This window comes from Phyllostomus discolor, chromosome 2 (genome assembly GCF_004126475.2).
Source record: "Phyllostomus discolor isolate MPI-MPIP mPhyDis1 chromosome 2, mPhyDis1.pri.v3, whole genome shotgun sequence".
Lineage (NCBI taxonomy): Eukaryota > Metazoa > Chordata > Mammalia > Chiroptera > Phyllostomidae > Phyllostomus > Phyllostomus discolor.
Window position 1 is genome coordinate 23,722,578 of NC_040904.2, and position 20,814 is coordinate 23,743,391.

General features: G+C 36.2%; 1 protein-coding gene across 2 annotated transcripts in view; it reads left to right on the plus strand.

The window, feature by feature from the left end:
* LEKR1 (leucine, glutamate and lysine rich 1) overlaps window positions 1–20,814 on the plus strand; it is a 152,964-nt gene that overhangs the window by 38,387 nt on the left and 93,763 nt on the right. For both annotated transcript variants that reach the window (XM_028504822.2, XM_036017601.1), the window contains exons 4-6: window positions 10,276–10,395; window positions 15,572–15,747; window positions 20,318–20,503. In XM_028504822.2, the coding sequence (XP_028360623.1) occupies window positions 10,276–10,395; window positions 15,572–15,747; window positions 20,318–20,503 (482 nt within the window). The remainder of the gene's footprint in view (window positions 1–10,275; window positions 10,396–15,571; window positions 15,748–20,317; window positions 20,504–20,814) is intronic.

Below are 20,814 nucleotides of genomic sequence, written 5' to 3' on the forward strand. Positions count from 1 at the left end.
GTGATCTCCCTTGCCTTCAATTCTTGACACTTTGCATGAACCATTAAGAATGAACCAGAAAAATGCCATCTTCTCTCAAGCTTCTGTGCTTTGACTAAATGCCCTTCTAGAATTCCTTGTTATTATGCCCTTTTCTGCTTCCCACTGACGCTATGTCATTCTTTACCATTCATCTTCCTTGAATCCTCTGCACTCTCATAAAAGTCTGTGCATGCCAGTTGACCAACAAACCCGTTTCTAGTATTAACTGAAGTTCTTTGATGAATGAATAAATGCGTGACTCAGATGAGACTCTGAGCGAGAGAATTATGGCTAAGATTTAGCCTGGTTTGATGGGCAGCTTGTTTGAAGAGCCCCAGGCCTGATAGTTTCTTGTTTGCAGTGAAGGAACCATCCCCACACTTCCAAGTCATCTTCCCTAGCTGGCTTCCGTTTCTCAGTGGAGCACTTTGTGGGGAAATGGAGCCTCATAAGGTCAGGATGCACAGGAGAATCTCTGTTGTTCAGGGGCTCTGGGTTCCTAGTCATGCCTTTGCTGTCAGGTTTCAGGTTCTATATTTTGTGGAGTGCAGAAATCTCAAAGAAATAATGTAGTTTCTGTCTATCAGACCCTGGTGGAGGAATGGCATTAGGAAGACCTTCCCTAGCTTTAATTTTTATCCACAGCTTTTGAAAGGCCATGGTGGGGGCTGCTCGGCAGACACCTGAAGATGAGATAGATCAGACTCTGTGGATTTGACAGTGTGCCGAGTTGTTGCTACGAGAACACATTGTTTAGCAGCTCTCTTCATATGTCTTTTGGCTTGGCCTTACTGATGTTTAACAAGAAAAATATTAACTTTCACCTTCACCAGAACAATAGGAATAGCATCTTTAGATGTGGAATTGTCAATGTTCTTTCATAGGCTGTCTAAATGTAGGGTATAAAATTGGTTTTGGGGTACTGAATATACCCCAGCCTCTCAGTTTGAGTTGGGCATAGGATGGAGCACATTGGTCTGGCTAAGGAGTCTTACAAGTCTGCAGCAAGGGGCCAAGTGTGAACTCCGTGGCGGAAGTGAAGGGTCAGCAGCTAGAAACCAAATTCATGATGAAGAGAGTTTGTAGGGTGGAACCTGAGGCAAGCCTGAAACAGTGCGTAGAGGGAGGAAGACTTTGCTGGCGCAGTCTCTGTCTTGGGCAGGAGTCCCTCTGAAGGGGACAATTGTGTGGCCAGATAAAGCTCTGAGGAACTCACTAAAAAGAGAAATCTCTGTTCTTGTTGGGAGTCCCTGCTACTGCTCAGCTTTCCTTTTGCTGATACTTCCTGATACCCTATTTAAATGAATACCACTTTAAATAAAAGTAGTCACATGAAAGCCCTGGCTGGTGTAGCTCAGTGGATTGACTGCGGGCTGGGAACCAAAGTGTCCCAGGTTCGATTCCCAGCAAGGGTACATTCCTGGGTTGCAGGCCATAACCCCCAGCAACCGCACATTGATGTTTCTCTCTCTATCTCTATCTCTATCTCCCTCCCTAAAAATAAATAAAATCTTTAAAAAAAAAGTAGTCACATGGGTTATGATTAAATTAATACTAAAAATAGAACATTGCTCCTCAAAGTACATTTCAAGGATGTCTTAAATGTAATTGAGGGTGGGTAGGCTGGGATGGGAGTAAAAGAGAAAATTGTACTTGAACAACAATTAAAATAAAATTTAAAAAAGTAAAATGCAAAAAAAAGAAATGTAATTGAGAAAGTATTCTATGGTCAAATTTTGAGTTTGGAAAATATTCCACATTCATCATCTCTCTGTGATTCACTCTATACATTAGCATAGTAAAAGCTCTGAGAAGTTTTAATTGTAAAGAAACCTGTTACTTCCAATCTTAGTTTACTATGAAACCATTTTTGGGAGTGTGGTGTGGGGCTTACTGTAGGTAACGATTAACATTTGATGTGGTGATGAAACTGCTAAAAACCAGACAAAAATCCCTTGATTGGAACCAAAACGAAATTGTGATGCTGGAGCTAGGATTCTCTAAAAAGTTTAAATGAGAAAACATCTGTAAAGCATGTTACATTGGGTCTTTTGCGTCATTGGTGCTAGGCCAATAAAACATATTCTATATTTTAAATGTATAATGCAAAATAAAAGTAGAATTCGGTTATTCTAAAGAATTTCTCAAGTGAATGGCAGACAGCCACCCTTTATAAATTTCAGAGAAAAAAAATATTTGAGGTAGCCAGATTCATTCAGATGGGTTTTAAATAGCTTATTAAAAATATCTGAAGTCCAGCTATCAAATTTTAGAATTAATGGGATGGCAAACTCAAATGCCTGTGGGGTGAGGCACACACCCGGAATCCTGAGTGGGACTGGCTGGTGTGAACTGAGAATGCATGCTCAGCAGTGGAAGCAGCTGCTCCAGGAGATTATTTTGGGGGGGAATGTAGACCTATTGTTTTTGAATTTCTCAATTTTTAAAGTAAAGCGGGGAATCCAGATCTTTATGTAGGATCTCCCATCCTACATAATTTTAAATGTTGCTGCTTGTTTAAAAGAAAAGCAAAACCAGGCTGCAAATCACATAAAACAAGTTCAGGGACCAGTTTGCAAATTCTGAATTAGGCAACTGTGAGACCGCACACAGCAGAACCCAGGGAAGTCTTCATACCCGCCCTGCTCGGGGTTCTACCTGTCACTGGGTGCTTTACAAAGAAACTAGTGTAGCGATGTTCCCAGCCAACCCTGAAACTGAGGTGTCTTTATGAACCTTGTAAGCATATGCTTAAAATGTATTTGAGACCACGGTACCATTATTTGGTGATCTAAATAAAGCCACATTACGTTTCCTAATGGCAGTGCAAAATTTGAGTTATAAAATATTTAGTAAAATACTGATAGCAGAAAAACTGGTCAAAGGTAAAGTAGGTTTCTTAACTGTAAGACTTTTGATGATTATATTTTATATGATATAGTAACTTGTAGTTAAAATATTTGGTAACTTCATTTTCTGGGAGTATGGTCAGCAATAAGTTGAATTTTGAATAAATACTACTACATTACCTTTCTTTATTATCTTTGAATGGTGAAATGAAGAGCATGTAATATGTTGTCAAAAAGATTGGGCATTTTTAAATGTCACTGCAATATAATGAAGGTTATATCCTTTTACTTTTGCTATTAAAATATTGCATAGCTTTCAAAATTAAAAATGCACCCATGTTTTTTAATCAGAATTTATACAACAGATACATTTGACATGTGTATATCACTCATTGTAAGTATACAAGTGATTCTTTTTTAACTTTTTATTTTAAAATAATTTTAGACATATTGAAAGTTACAAAAATAGCAGAGTTTCCATATACTCAGCTTCCCCTAATTGTAACACCTTACATAATTATGGTATAATTATAAACACTAAAATAGTAACACTGGTAGAATACTATTAACTAACACACATACTTTATTTGATTTTATCAGTTTTGCCACTAGCATCTTTTCTTCCAGTCCGAGATCCAACCCGGAGTCATACATTGCATTTAGAGCTGTATCTTCTCAGTTGTCTTTGACCTGTGACAGTTCCTCCCTCTGTCTTTGTCTTGCACCACCTGGGGCTTTTGAAGAGCACTGGTCAGTTATTTTGTAGAATACCCCTCAATTTGAGTTTGCCTGTTACTTACTCATAATCATATTGAGATTATTCATTTTTGACAAGATTACCTCAGAAGTGATGTGCCCTTCTCTGTGTACCGTGTCAGAGTGCGTGTGATGGTGGCACCAGTATGTCTTATTACAGGTGATGTTGACCTTGACCACTTGGCTAAGGTAGTGTTTGCCAGGTTCTTCCACAGTACAGTTATTACTTTTTCTTTTTAATTAATAAATATCTTAGGGGTACTTTGAGAATATTCAAATATTTAGTTTCTCCTCAAACTTCCACCCACTTTTAAAGCAAACATCAGGTTTTGCTCACAATAGTTATTACTGTGCTCTTCTAACGATGGTTTTTTCCCCTTATTTCTTCTGCATTTATTAATTGGAATTTCTCTCTGAGGGAGCACAGTTTTTTCTCTCCCATTTAGTTATCTACCCAGATATTTGTTAATATCTGGACGGCCTCATTCACTTCCATTTTGTGGGTTATGATCCAATACTATAGCTAGTTATTTTGTTGCTCAGTTCTTCGAGTTTCGGTCGTTCGCAGCTCTCTCGGGCGACACCTGTGTTCTTTCAGCGTGCCCCTGCCGTCCTTTAGGGTCATCTGTACCTTCTGGCCCCACAACGTGTGCTAGGCTCATCTTAAATTGCCCTGCCCCAATGCTATAATAAACAAATCTGGCTTGTTTTCTTTTATTGGAGAATGGTTTTTAGAAACCAAGATAGGCATTGAATGTGCTGATATTCTGAGTATTGCTTCTGAGTATTCATTGTTTTTGCCATTTATACCTTTCTCAGAATGTCCATTCATTTTTTAAAAATAAATGCATTTAAGGCTTTAAGTTTTCCTCTGAATACTTTAATACATAATATCATTTATTTCTAAACAGCTTCTATTTTCAATTTTTATTTCCTCTTTGGCTTAAGGCTTATTAGATAACTGTGTAAGTTTCAATATATATATAGATTTTTGACTGCCTTTATGTTTTAAAATTTTCATGTAATTTTATTGTGGACAATGAATGTGTTTTTTTTGTTTTGTTTTTGAGACTATATTAAAATTTCAATTGTGGCTGATTACACATCAATTTTTATGATATATCATGTGTTTGGAAAAATGATTATTAAATCTAATTCTAATTATATCCATACATCAAGCTTGTTAATTGTTATTCAAATACTGAATATCTTCACCTGGTTTTCATGTCATCGTGACCATTCCATTTCTGTGAGAAATGTGTTAATACTTTACACTGTCATTATTGAGTTGGTCACATTGGATTTTTAACACATTTTTCTTTACATATTTTTAAGTATGTTTTGGGTATACAAAAGTTCATCATTATTATTTTTCTTGGTAGATTAGAATTTTTATCAAAATGAAAGGGTCATTGATCCATTTAATGGTTTGCTAGTTGTTAATATATATTTTATCATTTTACAGCATCTGTCATATATATTTTACTAACCTGTTAATTAATACATATCTCTGTTAAATCTTTTTTTTAAATGTGACTCTTGAAAATAACATTTGACTGATTTTTTTTCTTAGTATGCTAAGACAAGTACTTGTCAAGTTACAAAGTAGGGCTGAAAATAGGAGTATTCATTAAAATATTTTATCAGTACGTTTAGGCCTCTGGGGTCTCTCTACCTCCCAAAAGACTTATAATTACCTTCCGACTCTGGCAGATGGCTTAGGTACTATCACAGAACAGCTAGGTTCCCGCCTGACTATTCCACAGTGAAACCCATCATTTATTAATTCCTACACACACCAAGAAACTTACAGATAGCATTTCAGTGCCTCGTTCGTTAGGTTTTTTTTATTAAGAGAAAATAGTATAACGAATACCCATTAACACAAATTCAAAAATTACCAAGATTTTGTCACATGTTCTTTTCTTTTTTGTTTGCTGAAGTAATTTAAGGCAAATCCAAGACTGTATGCTCTTTTCATCCCTGTTTACTTCAGTGTGATGTGCCATTTTCTTATATAATAATATTATTATTGTGCCCAAATTAGCAATAGTTCCATGTTTTCATCTGATTCCCAGCTCATAATAACTTTTTCTCAATTTTTAAAATTCTCATCTGAGGACATGCTTATTGATTTTTAGAGAGAGGGGCAGGGAGGGAGAGAAGGAGAGAAACATCAGTGTGAGAGGGAAACGTGGATCAGCTGCTCCCCATATGCACCCCTACCAGGAACCGTACCCACAACCTAGGCAGGTGCCTGACCAGGAGTTGAACCTGCAACCCTTCTTATGGATGATGCTCCAGCCAACTGAGCCATACTCGCCAAAGCTCTCAGTTCTTAAATTTTATTTTTACAGTTTACTTGTTTGAATCTGGTTCTATACAAGATCCACATGTCACATTTGAGTGTCACTTTTCTTGCTTCTCTTTTATCTGGAACCAACGCCCTTTCTTTCTTTGTCATCATTAACTTGTTGTAGAAACTGGACTAGTTGTCCTTGAAATGCCTCATTTGTGAGTCTAAATAGACAACAAAGAATCTTCAGACTTTTTTCATGGCTATAATTTTATTTTATTTTAATTTTTAAAATTTTCTTTTTCAATGACAGTTGCCATTAAATATTATTTTATATTAGTTTCAGGTGTACAGCATAGTGGTTAGATGATCATATAATTTACAAAGTGATCCTTAATAGTTCAAGTACCCACCTGGCATCATACATGGTTATTGCAATATTATTGACTATATTCTTGTGTTTTACTTTACATCCCTGGGACTCTTTTGTAACTACCAATCTGTATTTCTTAATCTCTTCACATTTTTTTACCTTGCCCACCAACACCCCCCTCTCTGGCAATCATCAGTTTGTTCTCTTATATCTATGAATCTGTTTCTGTTTAGTTAGTTTGTTTTGTTCTTTAGATTCTGCATATAAGTGAAATTATGTGGTATTTTTCTTTCTATGTCTGACTAATTTCACTTAGCATAATACCCTTTAGGTCCATCCATGTTGTCGCAAATGGTAAAATTTTATTCTTTTTTATGGCTGAGTAATATTCCATTGTATATATGTACCATTACTTTTTTATCCACTCATCTATTGGTGGACACTTGGGTTACTCCCATACCTTGGCTATTATAAATTACACTGCAATAAACAAAGGGGTGCATATGTTTTTTCAAATTAGGGTTTTGAGTCTCTTTGGATATATACCCAGAAGTGGAATTACTGGGTTTTAAAACAGTTCCATTTTTAATTTTTTGAGGAAACTACAAAGTGTTTCTCACAGTGGCTGCACCAATCTGCATTCCCACCAACAATGCACAAGGGTTTCTTTTTCTCCACAATCTCACCAACACTCGTTTGTTGATATGTTGATGATAGCCATTTTGACAGATGTGAGGTGATATCTCATGTGGTCTTAATTTGCATTTCTTTGATGATTAGTGACATTGACCATCTTTTCATATGTCTTTTGGCCATCTGTATGGCCTCTTTGGAGAGGTGCCCATTCAGGTCCTCTGTCCATGTTTATATTAGCTTATTTTTTGTTTTTTTTTTTCTGTGTGTGTGTGTTGAGTTATATGAATTCTTTATATTTTGGATACTAACCCCTTATCAGATGTATCATCTGTGAATATCTTCCCCCATTTACTAGGTTGTCTTTTCATTTTGTTTATGGTTTCTTTTGTTGGGTAAAAACTTTTTAGTTTGATGTAGTTCCATTTGTTGTTTTTCTTTTGTTTTTGATATATCAGAAAACAATATTGCTAAGAGGAGTGTTAGAGAGTTTACTGCCTATGTTTTCATCTAGGAGTTTTATGGTTTTGAGTCTTGCATTTAAATAAGGACCTTCATATTTTCAAGGGAGGCCTCAAATGTGAAAGAAAAAAAGAAAAACAAAGGAAAAAAATGCAGTGAGCTGCAGGAAACTTTAAAAATACACTATACTTGATATCCTCAAAAAGATAAGAAAATGTATCCATGAAACAAGAAAATGGGGTAGTAAAAAATTTACTTTGAATTACTAAGAATTCTAATTAAAATATGATAGCTGAAATTAAAAATTTTAGGCAGGATGAAAGATAATGAAAGTGGAAAAAATGTTAAAATTGATAAGATGGCCAAGAAAGTTTAAGAAAATCAGAAGATATCTCCAGGCAGTCTCATACCCAAAACAAAAGAAAAGTATTCCAAAAAGAAAGCAGAGAAAATGGAAGGTGAGGGAATTACTATGTTCCCCCTAGGGGAGAGTTCTTGAAACTGAAGAGGATCAGTTTTCAAAGTGAATATCATGTGCCCAGCACAGAAAATGACAAAAGACTAACATGATGATGTATTTTGATCAAATTTATGATACAAAGTGAAATAGAAAACATTTTAAAGCTTCTAAATTGAGGTGGGCCATGGTGTGGGGAGGGCCTACCATGTATCAGACACAGAAGCAGGAATCAAAATGACATTGGACTTCTCAGAAGCACCACTGGCAGTTAGGAAAACAGTAGAACAGTGCCCTGATTTCCTACTGAAGAACACTTTTCTCACTTGTGATTCTAAATCCAGCCAAAGTGTCTAGTCTGAGATAAAATAAAGACAATTTCAGATGTTCAAGATCTCAGATTTACTTCCCATGCGCAAAAAGACCCTGGAGGACTTATTCCACTCAAAGGAGTAAACCGAGAAGGGCTTTAGAACCAGAATACAGGTCTCACGTGGAAGAGCCGAGGACAGTACCGGAAACAGTAAGGAAGGGGAGTTCCGGGATGACAGTTGCATGGTCACGCCAGAGCACAAGCAAGACTGGAGCAGGGGAACGGAGCGCTCCGGGAAAGCTGTCTCCTGGAAGAGAAATGATAAGGAAGGATGGTGTGCTGTGTCAGAAGGTACTGAGAGAGGAGCACTACACCTGTCAGATTCAGAAGTATCAGTGATAGGTACACAGAAAGCTGAGAAAGAAGAAAGGAGATGGTTTTAAATCCAGGGACAACAAAAATAGTTGTACAAGAACAGAAATGTGATTATGGTATAACATGTGGCTCATTAGTGAAGAATAATGTAATTACTGAATTAAAAGATTGCTTTATATTGGGAGGATGAGGGGAGAATGCTGTGTGTGTATAGGTGTGTGGATATGTGTAGGAATGTCAGCCTTCTTTAGGATTGTGGCAGAGACTGCTGGCTGCCTACCCTAATGTTCATTCTCCCTCCCTCCTTAGTAATAGAAATGTGGAAATACGGGCAAGTCTGGGGACTAATCTTTCCAGTTAAAACACTACATTTCCTATCTTCTCTTACAACTAGGTATTGACCTGTGTCTAAGTTTAGCAGAAGTATTCAATGGCACTTCCAGGAAATCTTAAAAGGCATAGAGTGAGCCATTATTCTCTTCCTGCTGCTGGTCTGGAATGGAAAAGTAATTGATGGTGTTTCTGCCCTTATCATGGTCTATGAAGATAAAATACACACCAAAAATGTAGAACAGAGGCCCTGGCTGGCGTAGCTCAGTGGATTGAGCACGGGCTGGGAACCAAAGTGTCCCAGGTTCGAGTCCCAGCCAGGGTACATTCCTGGGTTGCAGGCCATGACCCCCAGCAACCGCACATTGATGTCTCTCTCTCTCTCTCCCTTCCTTCCCTAAAAATAAATAAATAAAATCTTTGAAAAAAAATGTAGAACAGAGAATTGGAGGAATCCTGAGGCTCTGGTGACACTATACAGCTATCATACCAACATTAGACTGGCTACCAGTACCTTTGTTTTATGCAATATACCCTCCTGTCTTAAGCCATTGTATTCAGGTCTCAGTTGTGTACGTGTAGCATAACCAGATCTGAACTGACTTGTAACTCACTAGATAATATCTCAAATGAAATATTAATAATAGTATAAGCATGTTATTTAGTAATATAGAGATAAATACTGTAAACAAAAAAATTGAAAGCATGGTAGGTTTGGGCAGTGGAAGTTGAGGTAAAGGCAAATGATTATTTTTTCTTGTAACTCTTTTAATCCAATAATATTTAACATTTCAAATTATGTACACATCTTACTCTAATAAAAATAAATGGATATTTCTTTAGTTACATTTAAATTAGTATTTCAAGTAAAAATATGTGTTCATTGTAAAAATTCAAACAGTACAAAAGATAGAAAGTAAAAGTCTTGCCTCCCATCCGTTTTTTTGCCTTTCCCCTGCCCATCAGTTCTGCTGTCCTCCCCAAGGGTGATGGACGTTTGACACGTGTCTCTCCATACTTTTTCTATATGCTCATTCAGCAGATATACAGATGCATAGTTTTCGTCTTTTATTTATTTTTTATTAAAAGTGTATTTACCCTGGCTGGCGTAGCTCAGTGGATTGAGTGCGGGCTGGGAGCCAAAGTGTCCCAGGTTCGATTCCCAGCTAGGGTACATTCCTGGGTTGCAGGCCATGACCCCCAGCAACCGCACATTGATGTCTCTCTCTCTCTCTCTCTCTCTCTCTCCCTTCCCTCCTTTCCCTCCCTAAAAATAAATAAGTAAAATCTTAAAAAAAAAGTAAAGAGAAGATATTTTAAAAAAAAAAGTGTATTTAAATATTAATTTAAGAGTGTATGCGTGAGAAAATATTTAGGCTTGTAATGGATGTTATTTGCTTATATTTTTAGAATTCAAGCTGAAAGCATGCATTTAAAAAGTCAGCAAAATGAATTTCAAAAAGTACAGAAAGAATTGAGTCATTTGCAACAGCAGTTAAAAATTAAACAGAGACAATCACAAGTCTGCAGGTAAGGCTATCTTGAAATAATTGGAAATTATAAAGATTGAAAAGATACATTCAGAAGTAGCTTTATAAATATTCAAACACAGTGTAGTAGAGTTTCTATATTTGGTGTGGTTGAAAAATGTGTAAATAACTGCACTTTTTAAAACCATCATTACAACTTAATGGCTTTACCAATAAAATTTAAATCAGGCAAACATGTTGTTCTTATTTTACAGTGACATTTAGATTGAAAACACAGTAACTAATACATTTTCCTTTTGACCAGAGTTTCTTGGTGGATTTGGATCCCCTGGCACAAAAAAATAATAGAATAGGGAAACTTCCTAAATATAGTAATAAAACTGATAAATTTAAAAATCTGCAGCATAAATGTATTAATTCTGCTTTTATATAATCTTTGGAGAGTTTATAATACCTAAAGGTAAAACTCAATGTTCTAAAGAAACTAGAAAGTACATTTTTCTTTTCTAAATCTAAAAAGGGAATTGAGCCCTGGCTGGTGTGGCTCAGTGGATTGATCATAGTCCTGCAAACCAAGGTTGCTGGTTCGATTCCCAGTCCGGGCACATGCCTCAGTTATAGGCCAGGTCTCCAGTAGTGGGGTGTGTGAGCGGCAACTACACATTGATGTTTCTCTCCCTCTCTTTCTCCTTCCCTTCCCTTCTCTCTAAAAATAAATAAATAAAATCTTTAAAGAGGGAATTGAAGAGAGAATATACGAAAGAATTAATTTTTGAATTGAGTAATTTTTAACTCTTAGGAAAGGGAAATAAGTTAAATGAACATTACAAATAGACACAGGTTTAGGGTGACTAAAATATATGTGCAGGATGAATATTTTAAACATTAGGTTCTTGTTTTTTTTTTCAGTCTACTACTTATTGCCATTGTTCTGTTAAAAAAAATTGCGCTAATAATTTTTCATACACTATCTGGTGATAACCTGCTTTTCATTTACCTTTCATAAATGCCTTCCTCAATAAATAATCTTCTTTTGAGGGAGAGGGGAAAGGGAGGAGAAAGGGAGAAAAATATCAGTGTGCGAGAGATACATGGATTGGTTGCCTCTCGTGCACCTCAACTGGGGACCTGGTCCACAACCCAGTCATGTGTCCTGACTGGGAATTGAACTGGTGACCTTTCAGTTTGCAGCCTAGTGCTCATTCCACTGAGCCACAGCAGCCAGGGCAATAAATAATCTTTGAATAAATGAATGAGTCTACTCACAAAACAGATAGCTATCTTTATCTTCAGAAATATCTGCTGTTTCCTAGAAATCTGGTATTGAACCAGCAGGATACCACCCAGGTGAACTCAACTCTCCATTTTAATCTTGATGATCTGTGTGCAAGATTGGCTCCGGTAATAGCTCTGGCCCAAGTCCGCTAAGTAGTCTATATTCACTTTCAGAAGTTTCCTGTTGTGAATCATTCATAAATTTTTTGAAATATAAAGAGCTTATCCTTTAATTTTTCTTACTTATAAATCTATCTACACTCTGTCATCTCTGAAATTTTCCACGCCAAAATTCTGTCTTTTTCTACTCTGATTTCTCCTCTCTCACTTCTGGTGTCAGTATGCCATTGGCGCGGTCACAAGCGTTGGGGTGGGGGTCTGAGTAAGGGGAGATGAGTTGGGAATACACCATTATACCTGCCACTTAGAAAGACATTTTACAAGGCTTCAATACCACAATTAAGGAATTAAAGACTAACGGTTTGGATGTGTATGAATTTTTGAAAATTAATAGAATAAAAGCAAGAAAGATGAGCATTTTAAACAATAGAAATTATTTTGGCAGAGACAAATTTAAGTGATGTTTTTTCATATTATATCAAGTAACTTAAGAGAGACACATTTTTGATAAGAGCTCCTAGATTATTTCATAAACCATCCACTGAAGAGGAGTTAATTATTTGAATACATTGGATAAATATTTGAGTTTCTTACAGATTTGCCAAAAACTGCCAACATCACTGAATATAACATAAAAGTCATATTATACCACTTCAAGGACATCGAAGATAAACTAGTTCATGAGATTCATTATTTCAAAGATAATTTAAGACTAGTCATTTTCCAAAGAACCTTGAAATGCCAAAAAAATTTATAATCATATATGAAAGACATTTGATAAGGATTTTTCTAAATTCAACACTGCTTAGTATTTACATGACATTACGAATAAACAGTGAGCTATGAAGCTGCAAGTATTTTTCTAAACTATGAATAATAAAAAATCAATGGCCATCTAGATGAAAAGCTGTATTAATGTTTATATATTCTTCATGTAAAATTATTATAGAATGGTTCTCATATGAAGAGGTGAATGTAGAGCATGTAGCCAAAAATTATAGGCAAAAGTGTTACACAGCTGTTATTTATTAAAAAGTTACATTGTATCCCTTATTTTGTGATATTTATGGAATTTATCAACTTAAATATTTTTATTTTTAAATTTAATAATTTTTCTCATTCTACAAAATATTGCACACTTTTAAAAAAGATTTTGTTTATATTTATTTTTAGAGAGAGGAGAAGGGAGGGAGAAAAAGAGGGAAACACTGATGTGTGAAAGAAATCAGTCTGTTGCCTCTTGCTCATCCTCAACTGGGGACCTGGCCTGCAACCCAGGCAAGTTCCCTGACCTGGAATCGAACCAGTGACCTTACAATTTGCAGGCTGGCACTCAGTCCACTGAGCCACACACCAGCCAAGACAAATAGTTTCACACTTTTAAACATAATTTTGTAAGTCATCATTTTTGTATTCTTTTTTTAAGAAAGCCTTTCTCCCACACACCACCAATCATATAAGATATAAGCCTTACAAAAATGGATCTGCTCTTAGCTAACAAGCTTGTATTTTCTGTTTCCTGCCTTTCTCCCTACAGAGAGAGGCACCTGCATCCTCATCCAGTCTGTTCTGTTGAACATCACTTTAGCCCCTGGCTTGCTTCCAGCAGCTGCCTGACACCAGGCCCATTAGCCCCTTAACCTTGACCTGGTTCATAGCGCTTGTCTCCCTGTATTGCCAGTTTCTGGCTCCACATTCAGACTTTCCATCCTCACCTTTGGCCTTCTTCAGTCAGTGATCTCTTTGGATTCTTTCTCTGCTTTTTGAGATCAACATCTCTCCTCGCTAGCTCCCTAGGAGACTGACTGAGGCATTCCCTGTGGCTTCTGATCACTCAGGTGGGCCTTAATTACCACCCAGGATGACACCATACTTCTTTCTGGCAAAGGCTAAGCTTTCAGCCTACATCCATTCTTTCTAGGACTTTGCACAAGAAATGAGCACATCTCTTGTCTGTGCTTTTAGCCTCTGTGCCTGCATTCATACTGTGTCCAGCTGTGTACACACATTTGGGTGTCTCCCATTCTTACAAACTGTTCTACTCTGTATCTTCCTCTTTCTCGTCTTGCCACCTCAGTCAGTATTCTTGAATGTTGGTAGCACATAGCCCCTGTTTACTCACTTCTGCTTTGCTGTTCAGTCTTTTCTAACTAATGCCTCTCTCTGAGATCACCAAATGCTCCCTTAATAGCAGGTACAATGCACTTTTTAAAAATTTTCCTTTTTTAAAAAGTTTATTTAAATCATTTTTCAAGTACAGTTTTATGTCCTTTACTCCTATCCCAGCCCACCCATCCATCTCTCCCCACCTCCCTCCCATTTCCACCCCCCCTAGTTTTTGTCTATGTGTCCTTTATACTTGTTCCTGTGTACCCTTCCCCTTTTCCCCTGAAATTCCCTTCCCTCTCTCCTCAGATCACTGTCAGCCTGTTCTCAATTTCAGTTTCTTTGGTTATATTTTGCTTGTTTGTTTGTTTTGTTGATTAGTTTCCTGTTAAAGGTGAAGACCGTATGGTATTTGTCTTTCACGGCCTGGCTTATTTCGCTTAGCATAATGCTTTCCAGTTTCATCCATGCTTTGTTCAGTCTTTATCTGGGGCCTTAAACACTTCTTTAAATTCTCTTATCCTCTGGCTTTTCTGATAGTTTTATTGCATTTTGTTTTTTTCTTCTAATTCACTGGTTGTGGCTCTCTAGTCTCTTTTGAGGGATTCTTTTCTGTTTTAGTCCCATAAATGTTAGTGTTGTCCAGTGTTTTATCCTTAGCACTTCTCATTTCTTCATTCCCCCAGCTGAGTGATCTATTTTTTTTTGTTTATTCATTTGTCAGTATTTATTGAACACATACTATCAGGGGTGTCCAACCTTTTGGTGTCTCTGGGCCAGACCGGAAGAAGAGTTGTCTTGGGCCACTTATTAAATAAGTAAACACTAATGAAAACTGATGAGCAAAAAATTAGGTTTTAAGTAAATTTATGATATTTTGGGGGCCAAATTCATAGCCATCCTGGGCTGCATGTAACCCCCGGGCTGCATGTAACCCCCCAGGCTGCGGGTTAGACACCCCTGTGTGACAGGTGCTCTGCTAGGTGCTAGGGAAATTGTGATGAACAAGACATATGTAGTGTCAGCATCATAGATCTTAGCCTATTCGGAGAAATAAATATTAACCAAATAATTATAGTCCCATGGCTTCATTAATCATCTTTTTGCTGATAACTCACAGGTTTATGTCTGCATCTTGCTTGATTACTAGGTAAATTATAGCCAGAACATCTACCTGAAAGTAAAAAAAAAATCACTGCAATCACTTTGAACTGTGGCATTTCACAAAGCAAGAGCACTGGATCAGTAACTTTTAAAGGTTTTGTTTGTTATTACCCCAAGTTTTAACCTGCCTATAAAATTATGGTATGCAGGGAGAATGCTGTCTAAGAATCTGAGATTCTCATTTAGGCACTGTGACTAAGCCACTTTTGACCTAATTTTCTTCCCTGAATCTTTGCTGTTCAATTAATTTTTAAAAATTAATAGAAAAATATGTATAAAAGAGCTCTATTTCTTTATAGTTAAAATGGTAACAGAATGGAAATGAATTAGGATAACATATACCTTAGTCTTTCTACAATATTTCCAGTTTATATCTGTCATCTCAACAAAGTAGAAATAGCACCTCCTCACACTCCAAATTGTCTTCATTTAGATGATAGATGACGTGGTCACTCTAAAACCATTTTTCAAAGAAAACTATCTTTTTTCAAAGAAATATTTGTTATGATGCTATATTTTAAACATCCTATTTATTTTTTACTACCTTACAGTCAAAGATTGATGGAGTACAAGTATTTCTGGAATAAGACTCTTTCATTACTTACTTTTACTAAAAGGGAGATAACTAGTATCAAAAATGAAGTTTATGATCATTTTCAAAACTGGACTTCACTGAAAGAAGAAGTTTGTCTCCAAATTAAATCCATAAGTGAAACAGCCTTGACAGGTTTGTTACATGTACATAGAACACAACCATCTTTTTTCTTTGTAAATAGTACATTATAAGTAATAAAATAATGATATTTCATTTTATGTGGTGGGACTTACGATTAACTGAAGAGATATACAGATGGCAGATAAGCACACAAAAATGTTTAACATAATTAGCTAATTAGGGAAATGCAAATTATGACCATAATAGAATGCTACTACATATCTGTTAGAATGTCTAAAATTTCAATTGACCATACCAAGTATTAGCAAGGACTGGAGAAACTGGATCACTTAACATTGCTAGTGAGAATGTAAAGTAGTGTAGCCATTCTAGAAAATGGTTTTGTAATTTCTGTTGACACTGATTACGCACTTAGCACATGACCCATTAATTGTATTTTGGGCATTTATCCCAGAAATATGAAAACCTATGTTCATGCAAAAACCAGTACATAAATATTCATGGCAGCTTTATTTAAAATGGCCCAAAATGGAAACAACCCAAATTTCCTTCAATGGATGACATAGGTACTGTGCTATACCTGTACTATGGAATACTGTTCAACAATAAAAAGAGAAAAATATTAATACATGCTCAAGGGAATTATGCTCGGTGAAAAAAGCCAGTCTCAGGAAAATTACGTACTATACAAGTCTATTTATATAGCATAGCATTCTTGAAATAACAACATTATAGAGTTGGAGAACAGATTAGTAGTTGCCAAGGATTCGGGATAGTATGGATAGGAGTAGGTATGGCTCTGAAAGGGTAGCAGGAGGCAAAATACAGGGCAATCCTGTATTTTGATTGTGTTGGTAGTTGCAGGAAGCTACCTATGTGATAAAACCCCAAACGCACACACAAATGAGGGTGTGTATAACTGGTGAAATGTGGGTCAGCTCTGTGGATTGTACCAGCGTCAGCTCCCTGGCTTTGCGGGTGCACTGTAGTTACAGGAAACGTCAGCACGGGGCTGGGTGGCGTGGAAGCGTCATGGGGCTGCCCTACACGTTTCTTTGCAACTTCTCATAAATCAGTAAGTATTTCAAAATACAAACTTAAAAAAAATCTACTTATACATAGTGTTTGATGATCCCATTTTATTAATTAAATTTAGTCTCTGAGGCTTTTTTAATATTAGTGTAATAAAATCATATAAAGTCATGTGAATTTATGGTCACTCACTCTTTGTAACATCAGTGTGCCTTGTCAATAAAGTTACAGAGGTTTCCTGAAAACATAAGCACCTAAAATAACTTTCTTTAAGTTCATTTGAGTAAGCTAATAGGACTAACAACAGGAATTATCCAGGCAAAGAAATTGATTATTTGAGGTTAATATTAATAATTGTACTTGCGTTGGCTAGCAAATTATATAACACATTTTATTTTATTTTTATAGTTGTTCAAGTACAGTTTTCTGTCCTTTACTCGCTTCCCAGCCCACCCACCCACCCATTCCTCCCCACTTCTGTCCCATTTGCACCCCCCCTAGTTTGTCCTTTATGTTTATATAACACATTTTAACAACTAAAAACACCACTAGCCTGGCATTAAATTTTGCCAATATTACAAAAATTTCAAATAACAAATACTTCCTTTAAAAATACCAGCTTTTTGTTTTGATCTACATGGATTATGTCCTTTCGTTGTGAGCTGACACTACGTGACATAGTGCTTCAGTTGAAAAGTTGGTGTGAAACAAAAACTTGAAACATTTTTATAAGAAGTAAAATAAACTACCAATTCCTCTATCCTCACACAATTGTTTTTATGTTTCCATTTGATCTTCTAGTCCTCCACATGTTCATCTATTTTTACATATTTTTAATTACAATGTAAATTTCAATGTGTATTCTAAAATGTATTGTTATTGGCTGAATTGTGCCCCTCAAATTCCTATGTTGAAGTCCTAACTTCTAGTCCCTCACAATACAACTTTATTGGAGTTAGGGTCCTTAAAGTAGTTATTAAATTTAAATGAGTGGGCTTTAATCCAGTGTGACTAGTGTCCTTGTGGGAAGAGGAAATTTGGAAACAGACACATACAGAGGGAAGTTGATGAAGAAGAGAAGGGAAAATGACTATCTGTAAGCCATGTAAAGAGGCTTGGAACAGATCGTCAATTTGGCCCTCAGAAGAAACCAACCCAGCTAACACTGTGATCTCAGACTTCTAGCCTTCAGAACTGTGAGAAAATAGATTTCTGTTGGTTAAGCCACCAGAGTTAATAAAAAACGAACAAGATAGCCTCTGACTTAAAACAACATAGTCCAATAGGAGAGCACATGTCTGCATATGATAGAAACGGCATAAATTGGTGTGAGTTCCAGGAAGATCAAGGCCACTTCCAAATCCATCAGAAAAGATTTCCAGGCAGGTGGCATGTGAGCTGTGGTCATCCTAGTGTTTGAGGTTAGGAGATCTTTCCTCTGAAACAGAGGGTCATGCTGAAACAGAAAATACAAGGTGGGATCAGTGACCAGAATAGGTGGGTCTCATGGAGATCATACTTTCTGAAACCTAAATTGGGACACATGACTGACAAGCATGAAACTGTGTTAATGATGAAGAAGGGATTGAGTATTTGACACTGGGATTGCCACAGGCATATGTAATTTGTTGTGGGTGAGTTAATTTACCTCCCTTGAGTAGACTCTCTTAATTTAACATCAGGAACATTGAAGCTCCTGTTAGTTTTGAAATCTTGCTGTACTTTTCCCTGTGTTTGGATATATTTGACAAATGAGTCTGTATTGCAGATTCTTATTCTTTTAATGTCAGATAGAAAGTCATGTTGACACGAACAGTTATTTTAGAGACAGTCAGCAGTGCACACTAGCAGAGTCAGCCTGTTAACCGAAGCAGTGTCATTCTGGCAAACCCAGCATGCGCTCCTCTGCCATGTCATTCTGACTTAGGCGTAGACAGGTGCGGTGAGAACACAGCACACTTTACCCAGTCACAGGACGCTACCTTTATGGCTACAAAAATACCCTTATATTTTAATAATACAGAGAATAATAGTATTTAGTATTTTAATAATAAGAGAAATAATTTCTCTTGTTAGGTCTCAAGAGAAATTACACTGTTTTTCTTTTTAAAGCTTTATGTACCAGTGTGTACATAAACACACTGGAAGTTTTCCTCACACAAATGAGTGTCTATCCATAAGTCTTTAGAAGCATATAGCTATTCTTAGGAAAAATTTCTGTGTAATTGTTGGAATATGGTGGACCTGAATTACTTTGGTCCCATCGATTTATTTTACCAGATTTTCTAATTTGGACAGGAATTAAAAGTGAAGAAGGTGCTGGACCCTTTGTGCTCATGATCTAGGCCTGTCTTACGTGCCACTTTTTCTTCTAGACAAATGTTTGTCCCCAAAGAAAGACATTTGGCTTTTCTCTCCTTGGACCATGTTCTTGATGCTACTCAAACCCACCCTCTAAGACATGCCCTTGTCCCTGTGCCCTGTTCTGGCATACTGCTCTACTTCTCCTCGATTTACTGGCCATATTTCCTGCCATGTCTGTCCTCCTAATCTCCGTTTCTGGTCTTCACTGGCCCATGTGGCTGCTATTTTTGCTGTAGTGGCTCTAAGACCAATAAACCAAGCCAGCCTCCTTTAGCATCTAATCACATGCTACACCCTTCACGTGGCCCAGAGTGACCTGGGCGAGGAAAGGAATGCCAAGTGAACTCTCTGGATGAGCAGGCTGTCCAGATTTTCATGTACTCATCATTTCAATTAACTGTGGTTGTACAAAGTTTGTAGTATTTTATCATTATTGTGTGCGTTTGTATATTTTAATACAGTAGTTTAAGGCAGCAGTGCTCAAAAGGCTGAGGAAGGGAGAACTTGATCATTATCATTCTGAAGGATGACATGCTCCATGCATTTTTCATGAAATTATATAAAATTAGTACATGTAAACCTACATAATGCTGTGAAGGGATTTTTTTAAAATTAAACTTACTCTAAGTAGATAGAATAATGACAAATGATTGCTACAATGAAATTCTGGTCTCATTTTGAGGGGACAGAATATTGTTAAAAACATTAAGATATATTAACTAATACTTTATGTCTATAAATTCATTAGTTTTAGACACTGCCTCCTTTTATTCCTCTCCACGCCTACTACGTTTTTTCATAACTTATGTATGAATTTATAAATTCATATATTTATATTTAAATTTACTTTTTCTGAATTATGTTACCAAGAAAACAATTTAGTTTCAGTACAACCCAGAACATTATAGAGATAAGTTATTCATTTATGTGAATATTTAAAAAGCAGGCTTGATTGTCATTTAATACAATTTAAAGGCAAAAATGAAAACAAAGAAAACCTCTAAAAGGTATCATGCCCAGTTTAGCAATTCAAATCTTTTTCTCATTTTTTTTTCGCAGAATAACCACTAAATTTAAATTTAACCTTTTGGTTCGGTGTCACCCCACTCTCAGGAAATTCATCTTGGCTTTCAACTATTAATTTTCTAAAAGAAAATAATCAGTTTTTGAAAATCGTTTTATGGTGAGATGTTGTCTATTTGTAAACTTTGAATTTTCTTTACAGAAATAGAGATACTGAATAAAAGTTTGTCCGTGTCCCAGAGAAATAAGGTATGCCTTGAAGAGGAAATGAAAAATCTGAAGTTGTTGTCAGATGCAGCTATACTGAGGTCTCAGCAGATTCAAACATCTAAACAACAGGAAGTAAACTTGCAAACCAGATGCCATGACCTGCAAAAAGAAGTACTAGGTAAAAAAGATTTTTCTCTTTTGTGATTGTTAGCAACCACCCATAATAAGTGTATAAATTTTTATTTCTTTTAAAATCACAACAATCTTTCGATTACCTTGTGTTGCAAATATGCCTAATTATTAGTAACTGTCAATAACTATGATCAATTCACTATTATCCCTTCCTATTCTGCCATTTAGAGTGGTAAGACTAGTGGAGATACTAAAGATATTTTAAGTACAAAATAAGATTTCAGGAAAACAAAGTGAAATTTACTTTAGTATATCATTATCCCAGTGGATTGGTAGTTTAGTGTACTGAAGGAAAAT